Here is a 19,689-nt window from a genome sequence, read left to right on the forward strand (position 1 = left end):
CACCCTTCTTTATGAACGAGGATTAAGCTTGTACTGCATAGCCTATACCAGGGATGGGGAACCTTCGGCCCTTCAGCTGTTGTTGAACTATACATACCAGCATGCCCAGCTACAGTTTTGCTATTTGGCCATGCTAAAACTGTTGCAGGGCATGCTGGGATATGTAGTTCAACAACAACTGGATGGCCGAAGGTTCCCCATCCCTGCCCTTTACTGCCATCACCCTGTACAAGTGACTGTGATTTCTCTTTGTGTCCTGGATTAAGCTTCCTGAAGCGGTTTGGAATGGGTTAATAACAGGCAGGGTCCAGCGGCATGATTGGAGCAGTCAGCACACAGCAGGCAGGGTGCTAATAAGCTGTAGCGTCTGTGCTGGTTAATGCATTAATTGCTATAATTATTGCTGCCCCCTGAGTTCTGCCCCCCTCCTTCTTCAGGCTTGTGCCAGTGACGGATGCACAGAAGGATTTGTGTATAAGCCACAGTGTGTAAAATATTCTCGGCCGGAATTGAAACACTGTGCCGTCGAGCATCCTGCCATCTTCTGTGTAACCCATTGGTGCACCTGTGCCTCAGGCCTCCGTGATGCCACTGGCTCCTAGTGCCCCATTGGTATGCTTCATGACGTAGTGAGGCTACTAGTTCTTAGTGCTTCAATGGTATGGCTCAGCAATGTGGTTACTAGTACCCCATAAGTATGCCACCTACCTCAATGACGGGCCTATGTGATGTAACTGGTTACTGGTTTTACATAAGTATGCCTCAGTGATGTCACTGGTACTCAGTGCCCCATATGTATGCCTCAGTGATGTCACTGGTTCTCAGTGCCCCATATGTATGCCTCAGTGGATTCAGTATGAAATCCCGGCGGTCGGGATCCCGGCGTTCAAAATCCCGACGCTGGAATCCCGATCGCCGAAATCCCGACAAGGGGGGGAAGTGGATCGCCCCCCCCTTGCGGTCTCGCTGCGCTCGCCACGCAGCGGGCCCGGTGCCTCGCTACGCTTATTTATTCTCCCTCCAGGGGTGTCGTGGACACCCACGGAGGGAGAAAGTGTCGGGATTTCGGCGGACGGGATTCTGAACGCCGGGATCCCGACCGCCGGGATTTTAACTGCATCCCGCCTCAGAGATGTTCCTGGTTTTCAGTGGCCCATATGTATGCCTCAGTGATGTCCCTGGTTCTCAGTGCCTCATATGTATGCTTCTCAGTGCCCTATATGTATGCCTCAGTGATGTCACTGGTTCTCATTGCCCCATATGTATGCCTCAGTGATGTCACTGGTTCTCATTGCCCCATATGTATGCCTCAGTGATGTCACTGCTTCTCAGTGCCCCATATGTATGCCTCAGTGATGTCACTGCTTCTCAGTGCCCCATATGTATGCCTTAGTAATGTCACTGGTTTTTAGTGCCTCATATGTATGCCTCAGTGATGTCACTGGTTTTCAAGGCCCGTATGTATTCCTCAGTGATGTCACTGGTTCTCAGTGCCCCATATGTATGCATCAGTGATGTCACTGGTTCTCAGTGCCACATATGTATGCCTCAGTGATGTCCCTGGTTCTCAGTGCCCCATATGTATGCCTCAGTGATGTCACTGATACCCAATGAATAGTATCATTATTCCAAATACTGGTTTAGCCTAAATAAAACATGGCAGCCTCCAGGATAACCTTTACATTTTAAAAGTAGAATTCCTTAATAGTAGAATGTAGTAGAATTGGACTTGCCCCCAAAACATACCTACCCCCCCCCCCCCCCCCCCGGTTCAGATTTGTTAACAAGGCTGCAGTGCAGCATGGTTTTGTCCATCTGCCCGTCTGAATCAGGCCCCCTCTGTACCTGTGCATTGTGGATACAGTATTAATATTCTTTCAGAGTTTGTTTTAGTTGTGCTGGTGCTGCTTCCTGTGAGGAGGGTGGGTGAGGGCCCAATGCTTGTATTTATGTCACATCATCTTATTTGGGACATTTGAGAAGCAGGAGATAAGCAGAAGAGAATATTTCATTCTGCTGAACCTTTTAAAAAGAACGAATATTATCTGTGAGCTGAATTCTCCCAATGTAATTGTGCAACCGGAGTCGGGGGGATGAAAAGACTTTCCCAACAAAACATCTGCTCATTTCCACTTCAAAGCTCCCAACTTCCCTTTCACCGGCTGTTCGGATTGTCCCCTCTGAAAGCTCCCTGTGATATGTGTACGTTGCACGGATGGATGTGCCTGTTTGAAGCTTCGGGTTTCAGCTCTCGCTGGGTGAAATCATCCAGCGTAGGAGCTAAATTGCAGGTAGCTTTGAAAATAAACCTGAACTGTCAGACGTTACTGGTGCTGTCAGCTGCCATCTTGGATCTGGGTCCAAATTCTGTTATGAGCTGCAACACTAAAGGCCCTCATACACTTTGCTGAGGTATCGCATGCAGCGTCGCATGCAGCGTCTGAGAGATGTTGCCCATAGCAACCAATTAGATTGTAGCTTGTATCCCGTGGCACACTATTGTGCCTTGCACTTTTCTCAAGTGTGCTACCAGCCAGCACCACCAGTTCAACTGTTATTTACTGTTTTCATATGAGGACCAATGTATTTTATTTTTGTTATCTGTGGGGACCAGTGTGATTGTTTTCGCATGTTTTTTTTTTCCTGTGGGGGCCAATGTGGTTTTCCCTCTGGGGGTCTGAGGGTGCGTCTTGGCAAATGTAACATGTTGTTTGGTTTACCACGAGTTGAAAGGAGTCGAAAATCACTGGTCTAGAAGGTGCCAGATAAGTAGAATCTGATTGGTTTGCTATGGGAAAAATCTCGTGTTGCTACAAATGAGGCTCTCCAGAAGCAGACATAGAACCTTATTCAGGTCCGTTCGTAGATTGCCTGCGTTCGCACGGGGACCGATGCTTTGTTAGTGCGCATTTCTGCGCATGTGCATACATAGGGTGCGTGCAACCACGGCGAACATTCTGTTCTCTGGGTGCACACACCTAACACAACGGGCAGAGGGCGGAGAGGGGAGTGGGGCGGCGGCCAGCTCCATTAGCATATGGGAACGCCCAGATTTTCATTGATGTTCTCATGAGAACGTTGGGGGTTCTAATGCGGGCATGATGGACAGGCAGGGGTGGGCAGCTGACATCACCGGATGTCAGCTGCCCACCCACTTCCCCCTGAACGTGTACGTCCCGGAGATTTATCAAAGAATGATATTCTTTTTATCATTTGTTATGAATGATAAATGGTAATCCTGTTATATAATCAAACAAGTGATCGATAGGAGCTGATTGGCTTGAAAGCCATTAATCATTCGCAATAAGTTTTAAATAGCTAAAAAAAAAGCTCTATATTTGGGCTAAACCATCTTGGGAGGGGAAGTGTGGCTGTTGGTTATCTCCTTCCCCTATCTCTGCAAAACTTCACCTACTAAACATAGCCAAGCACTTTTCATCTAAATTGAATGATTGTAAGCTCTGTGGGCCAGAGCCATCTGTGTTTTTGTTTTTATGACCTTGAGCAACCATTTATCTCAGTCTAGTGCATGGTATAAACTGTGTCCAAATGAGACTTTGCTGTAGTAGCGGCGCTGTATCTAACCGCAGTGGGTTAATGTGTTTGCCGATAGATGGCGTGGCGTCTTTCCCAGTTGCGCATATTTCTTTATTCTGGGGAAGTTGTTTTGCGTGGTCTTATGCACGATGGATTCCTCCAGATCAGCGCAAAGAGCTGCTATCCAATTTCTTTGCGCAGAAGGCGAGCATGCTTCAGAACTTTAGCGCTGGATGAAGGCGGTGTACGGAGAGAGGTCTCGCACAGTGCGCCATATTCCGGTGGTGTCAGCTGTATAAGGTGGGATGCGAAAGCTTCAAGGACTTGCCACGGCCCGCGCAGGCGCATATCGGCACCAACCCTGCCATGATTTCAGCTGCGGGGGATCTCATTCCTCAAAATCACGGGATCGCCATGAAATTGCTGCTGCTCTGCAATGGAAATGAAATCCGTTCCCTGTTCTGCGTACCGAAACAGATGGGTCAAGCAAACAACCATTCTTGCCAACTTCTGATTCTCTGAGAGATGCCTGGGCAGCCACTGTGCACAAACTTAGCCATAACCAAGCTTGTCATGGATTATGTGATGCACAGTTCGCTTGCTTTTCAACAGTGCAGCAGCAATTTTACATGTGGTGATTCGACGATTCTGACGAATGAGATCCTCCACAGCCGGCGTCGCGGGGAGACACTGCCCTCCGTACACCGCCTTCGTTCTGCGATACATTTGTGAAGCATCCTCGCCTTCTGCATAAAGAAATTGTATAACAGCTCTCTGTGCTGGAGGAATCCATCATGCATCCGACCGCGCAATACAACTTTCCAGGAAAGAAGAAACTGAGGTAAAGCCGTTCACTACACATGTGCAACTGGGAAAACGCCATCAATCGGCAAACACATTAACCCACTGCGATTAGGGATAATGCCGCAACAGCAAATGTCTCCTTTTTATTTGGGCACACCTTATAGACCAATAAGAGCCAGGATCTTGTTGCTATGGTTACTAACTAACTACACATATCTATGGGGCTTCCCTTACTTCATTTTTAGCACCCGGTCGGGTAATTATGTATTTTTTGTAAATCCGATGTCTCTTTGGAGGCATTAATGAACAAGCCCCTTCCACACGAGTGGACCGTGTGACATGTTGCATGGTTTAAAACACGGATATCATCCTCGTACAGGCCCTTATTCAGATCTGATCGCAGTACAAATTTGTTTGGAAAATGGGCAAAACCATGTGCACTGCAGGTGGGGCAGATGTAACATGTGCGGAGAGAGTTAAATTTGGGTGGGGTGTGTTGAAACTGATATCTTAATTGCAGCGTAAAAAAAATGCAGCCAGTATTTACCCTGCACAGAAACAAAATAACTCGCACAAATCTAACTCTCTCTGCACATGTTACATCTGCCCTACCTGCAGTGCACATGGTTTTGCCCATTTTACAAGCAAATTTGTACTGCGATCAGATCTGAATAAGGGCCACAGTGATCAGAACCGGTGGAGAAGTGCCATGCTTCTCATCCTGTGGGGTCTGTGTTCCATACACAAGATAAGTGCGTCTGCTCCTGTAATTACTGCACAATAATCTTGAAATTACATTAGCCAAATCCAGCTCTAATGCTGAATGAGGCAGTTTATGCTTCTGTGGCGGTTAGATCGCTTCTCCTTCGTTACATGAGGGATGGAGGTGATGAGAAACAAGGGGGGGGGGTTCAGCAATCAGTCGCTTATAGGGTGTCAGGCTGAAGTGTTAGAGGAGATACTTGTCACTTGTTAAATGACCAAAATGAGGATTCGGCACTGAGGGGTCTATCGATGTGGCTTCTCCGTAATGGTTGCTGCAGCGGTACCGAATGAGTTACCCCTGCAATTCAATCCTTTCAACCCCTCCTGTGAAAGCCCCCTACAGAAAGCCCAGGATGGTAGCATAAAGCTTTGGTATAAGGCTCTGAGCAGTAAACAGTTCCCTACATCTCCATACTGGGCATAAGCAAACATATTGCAAAATTGCATAGCTTATGAAATGCACATAACTTTGGCCCTTATTCTGCATCGTGCGGTACGGCCCGCGTGCGGCCGTACCGCCGATGTTTTCAGTCTGCACATGCGCAGAGGTCAATCTGCGCATGTGCAGCCCCATTCGCCGCAGACGTATTTCGTCCGCCGCAAAGGGGGCGTATAGGGGCGTGAGGGTCTTCATACCCTCATTTCCCTATGCATACGCCCCGCGTTTCATGGGCGTTCCCATGCAAACGCGGGGCGTATGCATGCTAATGAGGGTATGACGCCAGTGATGGGGGCGGAAAGCTGACGTCGCCGGATGTCAGTTCTCCGGCCCCATACAAGCTATCACACGGACGATTGTCCGTGTGGTCTCAGCTTGCGGGACCTGGTGGGGCGTGCGGCCCTGCCTTCCATGGTGGAGGCGTACGCCCCACCATTTTCTTGCGGATCGCCAGCCGTCCGTGTACGGACGGCCGTGGCGATCCGTATCGTGGGCGGGGATTGGTTTGTGCGGCCGGAGCCCCGTGTGCGGCTCTGGCCGCACGATTCAGAATAAGGGCCTTTGTATGGGGGACTCGATCAAGTGAGATTTTGAGATCATCGATTTCTCTGCGGTCATAGGAAAATGCAGGTGGGGTGGCGGTTCTGGTTGCCCTGAAACCCCCCGTCCTCTTGGCATGTGCCTCAAATTATGAGAGCAATAGCTGGTATTGAATATGATCAATAGAGCTGCAACCACATCATGCAGTGTAAGGGACAGAGCAGAGCTGCTGCACATACCTAGTGTACCAGCTTCTCCTACCACATTTACTGTATGTGCCCTCAAACATCACAATGGACCAGAGAGTAGCTGCCAGGAGGAAGAGACAGGCGCCTTACCATGAAGTGGGGAATTGTGAGCTTAGAAAGTGCAGTACTGGTTCTATTATGTTTGTGTATTTATTATTATATGTTTAATTTTTCCTGACGACTTATCTTCTTTAAATGTTTGAAAGAACCTGTACTATATAGACCATCTGTACTGTTAAATATTAATACTGTATTCCATACAGTATCCAGTGTATAATAAGACCAATTTTTAGGGCTGCCTGTTACCACTCCCCAAGACCCCTGTACTTACTCCAATGCCCTGCAGAGTGGGAGATTCCCGCAAATTTTTGGGGAAAAAATCCTTCAGGGGCCATATGTAAAAATTTCTCTTACAAATTGTCCTGCTGCAGCCGTCCCACCCTCCGGCGGCTGCCTCTGAATAGGACTGACAGTCTCCGGCTGCTGCTGATTAAGAGAATTCCCCTGTACTTGACTCTCTGCAAAACCGTCGGGTGGGTGGGAGTACCATTCAGACCGGCTACGGGGGCCGCAAACGGCCCCAGGGCCTGAGGTTCCCCACCCCTGATCTACACTATGTAAACTTCTGAAAATGATTGTCTTTTGAAGCCATCACTTCCCTGCTCATTAGGAACTCTTATACCTTATATGAACTCTAATGACCTCAGCGCTGTGTGGAAGTAATGCTAACCATACACCGTCCGTGCTGCCATTGGATTGCTTTGTAATATTTATTGAAGACTAGTTGAAACATCTGGCCTGGTTCAGTGCTGCTCGCTAAGCACCCACGTTCTAAGGGGAATGCACAGGGAAGCCTGTAAAATGCTGGAGGTTCCCCTCATAGAGCCCCCTGCACACCCATTTCTCTTCACTACCTGTGCAAATGCCTCAGTAACTTTGATACTCGCCGAAGGCGTTCACACAGGGGGCTGCACGTGTGCATAATCATGCATGCATAATTGGGCATACACTGTCCACAAAACAACGGAACAGCCTCATCCCAGTGATACTGAATCACCCCCATCATATTAACGCCTTTTTTTGGGGATTTCCCACCCCTCCAAGAACAAAAAACACCATCTCTACATCAGTTATTCTCCACAGGATTAGCCGATCCCAACACGGTACTGGATGTCCATACCTGCAGATCCGCTACAGAGAGAGCCGACAGACAGTCATAGCACAACATAGACCATAGATGATTGCAGGAGCACTACATTGATTGAGTAGCCTCCAATTTTTATTGTTGTTCTGAGGAACATGGATGGAACCAGCATTTGGAGAGCATGCTGGTCCTTGTACTTCCATTTGGAGGATCTTGGGCCGCCTTCAGGTTCGATATTCTGATGTATGTGCTATTATCATGTAGCATAACAACAGGGGCGATTCTACCATTAGGCAGGTTAGTAGGTTGAAGTTTTGCCTAAGGTGCCAAGAAGTCTGAAGCTGGCCATACACTAATGCAATTTTGCCTGATTTCAGCTGATTCCGATGCATCGGACCAAGAAATCGGGTAAATGTTCGATTCGATGTGCGGTCCCGTGCACCTCGGCCGGAGCCCCTGCTGGGATAGCATTCAAAAGGACCGTATGCGATCTTGCTGCCCGGGAAGTTCTGGTGCGGATCAGGGGGATTGGCTGCTTTTTCTCCCCCCTGGAGAAGTCATCGTAATGTATGGGGGAATTAACAGTGGCCCTGCCCAACAATATACAGTTTACGTAGCTTTAGGGACTACCCAGAAGCCTTGATGCTGCCTAGCGGCTTAGTCTTATCTTTGCAATTAAAGATCTTGGTATTTCTATTTTTGTTTATTCTTCAGGGTTCCTGGGTCCCTATGGTTAACATCAGGGTTAATTGGGTAGGCACCGTTGGAGGTGGGGGTGCTCAATATGAGGAACTTTTCACTGCAGCTGCAATATCGGGTCAGTCGTGCCCGATGGAAAGTCCAAAAAAGAAAAGTGAACACAAGGTTCCTTTGCAGCGCAAATGAAGACTTTTTCTGAAGAATTGAATAAGCATATATTGCTAAAAATGTAATTGGATGATCTTTTACAAAATAATTTTAATAAATTTATGGCTTTGAGACATCCCCAATGTTAACCCTGTGGCACCCAGGAACTCTGAAGAAGAAAACAGGAGTTATGGTAAAACCAACCTTCGGTTAATTCCCTTTCTTCAAGGTTCCTGGGCCCACAGGAACTGACACGCCTGATGTATTTGGGACATACTGCATGCGACCTTGGTCATCGGTCCCTTTCCTCTTTGTATGAGTGATTGTATACCGGGCCTATAATCTGGCTTCTGTCCTTCTCTGATTCCTGCTGGGACTTGTTAACTAAACTGAGTGACCTAGCATGGAAGCGGGGTTATAGGGGAGAGGAGGAGCCAGGCATGATGGGAAGCCTAATGGGCCCCATACATCAGCAATTAATTGTGACAATCCTGAGATCTGGAGATGATTGCCACAATTAATTGTAGATGTGTGGGCTCCCCCTTTTGGCAATCCCAATCAAAAATTAATAGGGATCGCCAATCGATTGCTTAAGCAGATTTTTAAACATGCTTAATAATCTGGTATTATCTGCGGATCTTTTTTATATGTGTGTGGGCATTCCCAATTCGTCTTCTTCATCTATTTACATTATGAACAGCTGAAATGACAATCGATTGGGCAATTTCCAGATATGAAGATGCAATCTTTAGATGAAAAATCTGCTGATCACTTAAATAAATCTGTAATGTGTGGGCAAGTCAAATAGATTGTAGAATCCATTGATCTGGCCAAAAAGTCACTGGATCTGGAAATCCATTAATTGTGATTGCTGATGTATGAGGGCCATAAAGCTTTGGAGAATTGGTGCCTGGTCCCATAGATCCACCTACAACCCCGATGTTAACCCAGTAGGCCCATGAACCTCGAAGAAAGGGATTTAACCGAAGGTTTTACCTCCTGTTTTTTAAGATTTTTTTTTTATTGAAGCATTCCCTGCATATATATCAATAAAGACAATGGTTTACAATGTATTTATATTGGTTCATTATACCACAGCTTTGTATACTGCTAAAGATAGAGACGTTATAAAAACTGGTAATACAATTATTATGCAGTGTTCAAATCTGATGCTGGGGGAATATATTTCCTTTTTAATAGATCGTAAATGATATCAATGTTAGTAGTCCTGAATTGTATTTATTACAACATATTTCACAGAACAGAATTGAAATGTAAATGAAGTAAAATAAAAACACAAACTGCAAAAAAACAAAGATAATGCCGCAACAAGGCTTAAGGGCAGAGTGGCGCTTTGCTACAAGTACCCTGCTCTGTTCTCCTCATTGCAACCCCTGCCCATTGTTTACTGCATGCTCCGGTGATGCACTGTGGCGCCTTTGAGGTACAGTAAGTGAGTGACTCGCACCTCTTTTGTCACCATCGGTGATTGTCTCACTAACTGTTTTCATTTCTACAAAATCCTGGGCAGTTAATATTTCAGAAACACACATACACTAATGACGCTAATAAAACTGTTTAAATGCTAAAAAAAAATAATAATTATGACTAGAAATGAACCCCAGGCCCTCGGCTACAGAAATGCAATAGACTGAGCACATGGCTTTATGGAAAATCTCAGAAAACTAATTAACGGAATTCTATATGAACATGTGGGGTTGCATATATAATGATGTGGGATGCTCTAGGCTATGTTCTGCTGGGAATCTTGGGTTGTGGCTTTCATGTGGACATTACTATGATATGTACCAACTACCTAAACATTGCGAAGCACACCCAGTCATAGCCATGGTATTCCCTAATGGCAGCGGCCTCTTTCAGCTGGATAATGCGCCCTAACGCACTGCAAACATGGGAGCATGTGTATAAACTGGCAGTTCATACATTCCCGGGCTTATAGGCGTGTTATCAGGGACGGGGAACCTGTGGCCCTAGCATGCCCAGCTACAGGTTGCTGGAATGTGTAGTTCATCAACAGCTGGAGGAGCAAAGGTTCCCCATTCCTGTTGTGGATAGTGTAATAATAATGGGGCTCATACTGGTAATGACATACATGGGGGAAATGCGGTAGTGCTGATACCAGTTCTCCCCTGTAATGCCTGTTCTAACATCTACCCCAGAGGCGTAACTATAGCACCGCAGCCCCCGCGCGGGGGGGGGGCGCTGTGCATGTGGGGGCGCCGGGGGGGCTGTGGTGCTATAGTTAGCCCCCTCCCGTCCGCCCATCCTCTGCCCGCCCATCGCCCGCCAATCCGTCGCCCACAGCCTTACCTGTCTTCAGTGGTGGTCATTCTTCTGCTAGTGAGACGGACCACAATAAAATGTCCGCCATATATAGCAAACAGTTCTCTGAAACTGTCTGCTGTATGGGGGCGGACATTTTGCGTTGGTTCGTCTCCATAGCAGAAGAAGGAAGCCAGCAAGGGAGCCCGGACCAGCAAGACAGGTAAGGCTGCGGATGGGGGATGGGGGAGCGGGGTGCGGCGGGGCACCGGGTTGCGGCGGGGGCGCCCCCCATTAACTGCGGGGGGGCGCCCAATTCATAGTTACGCCACTGATTGTTTAGGAATGGCTTCAGCAACAGGGAATAAGATATTGAATTGACCTCCAAATTCTTCAGATCTCAGTCAAGTATCTGTGTCATTTATAGGATGCCAGATACTTCAGTGATTGTGATTGTAAATGACGCACATTATCTACCTGCTTCTCAGCTTGCATCTAGGCAGTGAATGCTGATTGGGGGATGGCTGGAGCTATCCACCAGTCAGAGTGCTGACAGCCAGTCACTGGACCTTATTCTGGTTCATCACTCGGACATGAATTCGCACATGGACCAATGTTTTGCGTATGTGCAGCAGCATTTCTGTGTATGTGTATACACTAGGGGGTTATTCTGATTCACTCGAAAGGCACAATCACTCTCTAATGGACAAAACCATATGCACTGCAGGTGGGGCTAATGTAACATGTGCAGAGAGAGTTAGATTTGGGTGTTTAATTATTTCTGTGCAGGGTAAATACTGGCTGCAATATAGATATCAGTTTGAAGTACACCCCCCAACCAAATCTAACTCTCTCTGCACATGTTACATCAGACCCACCTGCAGTGCACATGGTTTTGTCCATTAGAGAGTAATTGTTCCTTTCAGAGTCAATCAGAATAACCCCCTGGGTGCGTGCGAACTCGGCGAGAAGTCTGGTCGCCGAGTGCACGCTCCCAGCCTTGCGAGCGGGGGTGAGAGGGGCGTGGGGTGCCGGGCTGGGGCATTAGCATATGTGTACCCCCTGCATTTCATGGGCGTTCCCATTAAAGCTAATGCGGCCGTGTTGCACGTGCGGACCACTGACATACCTGGATATTAGCTGCCCGCCCAATTCCCTGCATTTCTTCGCTCATATGTACAAGTGGTCTGGGCCACCCTTACATATGCGATCCCCTTCACCATCATTCGATGGGTGGTGACCATCAAAAGATGGGGGAGGTTCCCACTAGCATGCAAATGGATGTTCCTGTAAAACTTCAGTTCGCAAGCATTGCAAACAAATTTGGCGTGGGAATGGGGGTTGCGGGCTAACCATTCGCAAGGCGGAGGTTTTGTTCTTTCGCAAGGGTGCGTGCACGCATCCAAGCAAATGAACCAGAATAAGGCTCACTGTATGGATGCATGTGGAACGAAAGCGTGGGTCTACAGGAGGGCAGGTTATACTTTTTTTTTTTTACACAAAAACATGGAAAATGGGGGTTTAGCGGTCCCAGTGCATTGCTTTGCCCAGAGCCCTCAATACTGCTAAGACGGCCTTGAATCTAAACTGCTATTAGTAACTGTGAGCAATGAGCAATTATCATCTGTACAATCAGACTCTGAGCCTTCTTGTTATAATTGAATAAATCATTCATTAAAAATATGTTCCCTGCTCACTGTATGGAGTCAAAAAATATCCCTCTATGTTAGTGTACAGGAACCCCCATATTACAAAAAATGCATCTGCTTTCAAGCAAAAGTCTCCAAAATAAAAGAATCAATGAACATATACAATGAAGTGGGCACATCTCACCCCCAACATATGTACAGGGTAAAGTACTGTAGCTTGGAGCAAGGCTGGCTCCCATTGCCGTTCCACACACTTGTGTCTATGTAAAACTTCATCTAACAGCAATAATTGTGTATTAGCAGAATACGTGTAGCTGTTACTAAGGAGCCAGCACGTAAAGTGGGCAGATCAGAATAATTATCCAGACGGTGGTTAAGAGTCTGATTACTTAAATAGTGAGGAACGGGAAGAATAAGGTAAAGCCACATTTATTGATACCATCTGAAATGCGAGGTCTGTATACAAGAGCGATGTAATGTGTCCAAGGGTGGTTTATGTGCCCAAATATTCAGGATAACCTTCTCTGCGAACCCTAAAGTAAATCTCATTATGGGTTGGGCTTACAGCTTTATGTACTTTTAGATCTGCATAAAAATCAAATGAAGCTTATTTGTTCTAAAATGCCATTAAAAAGTGTGGGTATGTGCAGGTTGCTTATGTCCTTGACATAGAAGTGTGGAAATCGCTATTTGCCAATTTATGCACTTCTGCGCATTCTCGAGCGCCGGAGCACAGATGTGCCAGCCCAGAAACAGTGACAGGGGGCTGCGACCGACCGTTTTGTAGAAGCGGTCCGGACACGCAGCCGCTGTGACCCCAAACATAGCCAGTATGCGCCTTTCTTTGGAGCTAGGCTGCGCAGCAAGTGGGCAGCTGGTAATATGCGAGTGCTTCGCTGTGTTGCCAAGCGCTCACATATTAGCGAAGTGCGCACAAAATGTTGTACCCCACGAGCAGAGCAGGCGTGCCCTATGCTGGGCGGCACCCAATAAACTAGTGCCGGGAGTTGTAGTTTTTTTGTCCACCTGCTCAGTTGTGGACATCTCATATTGACCCTTTTATGCATCTATCTTTTCCAGTGTTGACATTGTGCATGTCACACTTTTGGTGTTGACCTAGCATATTGCACACTTGGGGGTTGATGTATGAATCAGTGATAAGGGAGGAGTGAGCCAGAGGATAAGTGGCCTATGGCAACCAATCAGCTGCTCTGTATAATTTTATATTATGCAAATTATAGATGTTACTTCAGTGTTGATTGGTTGCCATCGGCCACTTCTCGTCTGGCTCACTTCTCCTCCCTTATCACTGCTTGATATATCAGCAGTGGCAGGGATCGGCTAGTGTGTATAGAGCTGTATGTTTTGTAAGCAGCTGTCTGCTGAGCATTGATAGTTAAACCCAGGTATTTATAAGGGTCTCCTCTTGTTCAGAGATGTCTCATCTAGGTTTGGCTGCACGTGCGTAGTTTCAGTATGTGCTTGTTTTTTCTGTATATATGTGTAAGCCAAGCTGTGCTGCATTTGTGCGCAGCTTATATATAGTGTATTGGGCCCCCTGTATGATTTCGGCTAGGAAGACGATATCATGGGCGTTACTAGTTCTGTGAGGCCTGTGTATTTGCCAGTAGCAGTGCCCATTTGCCTTTAGAGAAGTTTTTTTCTGAGAACCCAGCCCATAGCTGTGAAGAGCATGCATACTATACAATCTTACTTCATACCACTTGCGATTGTGAATGCTTGGGACAGTCGGCCACATACCGTATTTACTCGAGTATAAGTCGACCCGAATATAAGCCTGCTTTATTTTTACACTGCAATATAGATCTCACTTTGAAGTAAAACCCCACCCAAATTTAATTCTCTCTGCACAAGTAACATCTGCCCCACCTGCAGTGCACATGGTTTTGTCCATCTAAGAAGGATTTTGTCAGAAAGAGTGAACTAGAATAAGGCCCTTAATGTATAGGGCTGGGTGTGTATTTGTGTTCTGCATGTTTGTCTGATCAGTGTGATTTGTGTGTGTGCGTGTGTGTATAGTAGAAATGACATGTTTTCTGAAGTCCGTATTATGTATATGATGTGTGTGCGTGGAGGCTCTGTGTGTCTCTGTGATGATTGCGTGTGTGTGACATCCTGTAAGCCTCCTTCGATTGGATGACGCGTGTTTTTAGTTCCTTAATCCCCAGGACAGATTGGTTTTGTATTGGTGTCTTGTTTGTGAGAAATCTGAGCTCCTGCCGGAATAATTAAAATCAGAACATATTATTTTTCCCTGGACAATTTAATTAGCTGCTCGGAGATTTGACTTGTGCTGTATCACGTAGCATCCTTGTACAGCACAGATGTGCTCTCAATGCACTGATAAATAGGACTAAGTGATGTCTCTTATACACACATAAATATATACAAGGCTCTGGTATCTCTGAAGTGGGAATGTGTGTATACACACCCAGTATGTAGTCATTATTTGCTGTATGAATTGATCAGCGTCCAGCATAATATAGGGGGATGTCTGATCCGTTTCTCCCTGCTATGTGATACAGTTCTATCATTTCAATACGTAATGGGCCAGATGTACTAAGCTTGGTAAGTGATACAATGGAGAGTGATAAAGTACCAGCCAATCAGCTCCTAACTGCCATGTCACAGGCTGTGTTTGAAAATTGCCAGTTAGGAGCTGATTGGTTTATGATTTAACACTCTCCATTTTATCACAATTCAAGTATTGAATTTTGGCCACAGTTTCCGACAGCATTGAAGGCGGATTCTGTCATCCAACTGTAAAACAAGTCAATTGTAAATGGTCACAGATTGCCAAATTCACGGTAGTTTTTCCACAATCCGTGCCCATTTGCGCAGACACGCCCACTTTCCGACAGTTGGTACATTGAATTCCGGGATGCAGTTCAAATCCCGGCGGGCGAAATCCCGGCATTCAAAATCCCGACGCTGGAATCCCGTCTGCCGAAATCCCGACACTTTCTCCCTCCGTGGGTGTCCACGACACCCACAGAGGGAGAATAAATTAGTGTGCCGAGCATAGCGAAGCGTGGCGAGCGCAGCTAGGGGATTCCGGCGATTGGGATTCTGGCATCAGGATTTTGAACGCCGGGATTCTGACCGTCGGGATTTCATATCAATCCCTGAATTCCAACTGTCGAGGTCCTGTTGCGCGGGACGGAAGCGGCCTGAGATTCCGACTTCCGGGGCGTTCCAACAGTGGGAATCCCAGATTGAATACCCCACTTAGTACATCTGGCCCAAGACACAAGATTAGGTATTGGAACAGGAGGAATGGGTCACATTGTTATGGAGCAGAAGTAGCTGCTAGTTTATTCTCAGATCTTCCTTTTCTGTATCCCGCTCTCCCGGTAATGTGCACCGTAAGTATCCTGTTACCACGCACTATGGAGCCAATACTGTAACAGGTACATTCAGCTCCTCTCTTCTGTAACTCTACATAACTTATTGTCTACAGATGTGGTCGCCGTCCTGAGATCTGGATCTGTAGTTGGTTCTTACCACACTCACCTCATATATTGTTCATTCTATTAATGGGTGGATAATTCCACATCTAAATGGTATTGTCTGCCAAGTGTGTGCTTCATACAGGGACGGTAGCACCAACATCTGTGGTTGTTGAATGGAGATTTTATTGGGGTAATAGACTGTGCTGTCTCCTGTGCCCAGGCGGAGAGTTTGTAGCACTCAGTGTCTCCAGCGGGGTGGTATTGGCTTCTCCGGGTGAGTGATATGGATCCCTGATCACAATCTTCTCCTTTCTCTCCTCCAGTTGGCCGCCTGCTGATCGAGTTCAGTTCCCTCATGAGCATGGAGCGAGTGCAGCGAGAGAACCCTGACGTGACGGAGGGTGGAAAATACACACCAAGTGACTGCCAACCCAAAGAGAGAGTGGCTATTATCATCCCATTCCGACACCGCGAGCACCACCTGAAATACTGGCTGCATTATCTCCACCCCATTCTGAGGCGCCAGAAGGTGGGGTACGGGATATACATCATCAATCAGGTGAGCTGCACGCAGGATAGTATGTGAAGGTGGGGTACGGGATATACATCATCAATCAGGTGAGCTGCACGCAGGCTAGTATGTGAAGGTGGGGTACGGGATATACATCATCAATCAGGTGAGCTGCACGCAGGCTAGTATGTGAAGGTGGGGTACGGGATATACATCATCAATCAGGTGAGCTGCACGCAGGCTAGTATGTGAAGGTGGGGTACGGGATATACATCATCAATCAGGTGAGCTGCACGCAGGCTAGTATGTGAAGGTGGGGTACGGGATATACATCATCAATCAGGTGAGCTGCACGCAGGCTAGTATGTGAAGGTGGGGTACGGGATATACATCATCAATCAGGTGAGCTGCACACAGGCTGGTATGTGAAGGTGGGGTACGGGATATACATCATCAATCAGGTGAGCTGCACGCAGGCTAGTATGTGAAGGTGGGGTACGGGATATACATCATCAATCAGGTGAGCTGCACGCAGGCTCCCATATGAAGTTGGGGTACGGGATATACATCATCAGTCAGGTGAGCTGCACGCAGGCTAGTATGTGAAGTTGGGGTACGGGATATACATCATCAGTCAGGTGAGCTGCACGCAGGCTCCCATGTGAAGGTGGGGTACGGGATATACATCATCAATCAGGTGAGCTGCACGCAGGCTAGTATGTGAAGGTGGGGTACAGGATATACATCAATCAGGTGAGCTGCACGCAGGCTCCCATATGAAGGTGGGGTACGGGATATACATCAATCAGGTGAGCTGCACACAGGCTCCAATGTAAAGGTGGGATACGGGATATACATCATCAATCAGGTGAGCTGCACGCAGGCTAGTATGTGAAGGTGGGGTACGGGATATACATCGATCAGGTGAGCTGCACGCAGGCTCCCATATGAAGGTAGGGTACGGGATATACATCAATCAGGTGAGCTGCATGCAGGCTCCCATGTGAAGGTGTGGTACGGGATATACATCATCAGTCAGGTGAGCTGCACGCAGGCTCCCATGTGAAGGTGGGGTACGGGATATACATCATCAATCAGGTGAGCTGCACGCAGGCTAGTATGTGAAGGTGGGGTACAGGATATACATCGATCAGGTGAGCTGCACGCAGGCTCCCATATGAAGGTAGGGTACGGGATATACATCAATCAGGTGAGCTGCACACAGGCTCCAATGTAAAGGTGGGATACGGGATATACATCATCAATCAGGTGAGCTACACGCAGGCTAGTATGTGAAGGTGGGGTACGGGATATACATCGATCAGGTGAGCTGCACGCAGGCTCCCATGTGAAGGTGGGGTACGGAATATACATCAATAAGGTGAGCTGCACGCAGGCTCCCATGTGAAGGTGCGGTACGAAATATACATCAGGTGAGCTGCACGCAGGCTCCCATGTGAAGGTGGGGTATGGAATATACATCAATCAGGTGAGCTGCACGCAGGCTAGTATGTGAAGGTGGGGTACGGGATATACATCAATCAGGTGAGCTGCACGCAGGCTAGTATGTGAAGGTGGGGTACGGGATATACATCAATCAGGTGAGCTGCACGCAGGCTAGTATGTGAAGGTGGGGTACGGGATATACATCATCAATCAGGTGAGCTGCACGCAGGCTAGTATGTGAAGGTGGGGTACGGGATATACATCAATCAGGTGAGCTGCACGCAGGCTAGTATGTGAAGGTGGGGTACGGGATATACATCATCAATCAGGTGAGCTGCACGCAGGCTCCCATGTGAAGGTGGGGTACGGGATATACATCATCAGTCAGGTGAGCTGCACGCAGGCTAGTATGTGAAGGTGGGGTACGGGATATACATCATCAGTCAGGTGAGCTGCACGCAGGCTAGTATGTGAAGGTGGGGTACGGGATATACATCATCAGTCAGGTGAGCTGCACGCAGGCTAGTATGTGAAGGTGGGGTACGGGATATACATCATCAGTCAGGTGAGCTGCACGCAGGCTAGTATGTGAAGGTGGGGTACGGGATATACATCATCAGTCAGGTGAGCTGCACGCAGGCTAGTATGTGAAGGTGGGGTACGGGATATACATCATCAGTCAGGTGAGCTGCACGCAGGCTCCCATGTGAAGGTGGGGTACGGGATATACATCAGGTGAGCTGCACGCAGGCTCCCATATGAAGTTGGGATACGGATATACATCAGTCAGGTGAGCTGCACACAGGCTCCCATGTGTTGGTGGGATACGGGATATACATCAGTCAGGTGAGCTGCACGCAGGCTCCCATGTGTTGGTGGGGTACATGATATACATCAATAAGGTGAGCTGCACGCAGGCTCCCATGTGAAGGTGGGGTACGGGATATACATCAGGTGAGCTGCACGCAGGCTCCCATATGAAGTTGGGATACGGATATACATCAGTCAGGTGAGCTGCACGCAGGCTAGTATGTGAAGGTGGGGTAGGGAATATACATCAGGTGAGCTGCACGCAGGCTCCCATGTGAAGGTGGGGTACGGGATATACATCAGGTGAGCTGCACGCAGGCTCCAGTGTGATGGGCACAGCTTTGTTCTAGCAAACCCAAACTGGGCTCCTTATATAGCCGCCTAGTAGTCCCCCGACCAGTACACAGCAATAGAGAATATAAAAGTCAGGTATTATTACCTGGGACCCTAACATCACCTTCATATGACAAAGCATAATAAATGCTTAACATGCACACAAATAAATGCATGGTCCCGTATTGATTTACTGTGGGATGCCATGTGTTATGTTACTGGTACTGTGCTGGGGTTAGGCAATACCTCTTTCACACTGACAAATATTTCCTGGGTTATTGCACATGAACGCGCATCAACCCGGGAAATTGGTCAATGTGAAAGGGTCCTGTTAGAATATCCTAGGTCCAGCTTTCCAGGATTTCAACCCAGGGTTGGACCCAGAACGCTCGCGGGTCCAAGCACAGTGTGAATGGGTATTCCGGGTTGACACGACCCGCGTCCCGTTCACTGCACTGTAAAGAAGCCGTTGGTAGATGCTGTCATCTCCCAGCGTCGCCCCGGCCCCGCCTCCAGATGACATCACCCACCTGGTTATGCTGGGTTGGGCGGCTAGTGTGAAAGTGCTTGCAAGCCGGCTCGCACCCAGCATTTTGTACCCGGCTTGCAAGCGTTTACGAATGTGAAAGGGGTGTAACTTTTACTCTAAATTTAAAGCAGCAATTATAAGGCTGGTCTTGCCTTATGAGTCATCGCCACTTTAAATGTAGCAGCAAACTTGGCAAAAAACATTTCTGATCCTTAAACTTACAACCTATTACATGGCCCCCATTGTGTTTAATTCCTTCTATTTGTCACATTTGGTATTTGAGCAATTGATTTTTATGACTCTCACTAAAGGTGCCAAAATTGTTAAATTGA

At 47.4% G+C, this 19,689-nt stretch overlaps 1 protein-coding gene across 2 annotated transcripts in view; it reads left to right on the forward strand.

The window, feature by feature from the left end:
- B4GALT2 (beta-1,4-galactosyltransferase 2) overlaps positions 1-19,689 on the forward strand; it is an 83,067-nt gene that overhangs the window by 33,354 nt on the left and 30,024 nt on the right. For both annotated transcript variants that reach the window (XM_083157448.1, XM_083157447.1), the window contains one exon: positions 16,052-16,287. In XM_083157448.1, the coding sequence (XP_083013574.1) occupies positions 16,052-16,287 (236 nt within the window). The remainder of the gene's footprint in view (positions 1-16,051; positions 16,288-19,689) is intronic.

This window comes from Crinia signifera, chromosome 8 (assembly GCF_055691185.1).
Source record: "Crinia signifera chromosome 8, ASM5569118v1, whole genome shotgun sequence".
Classification (NCBI taxonomy): domain Eukaryota; kingdom Metazoa; phylum Chordata; class Amphibia; order Anura; family Myobatrachidae; genus Crinia; species Crinia signifera.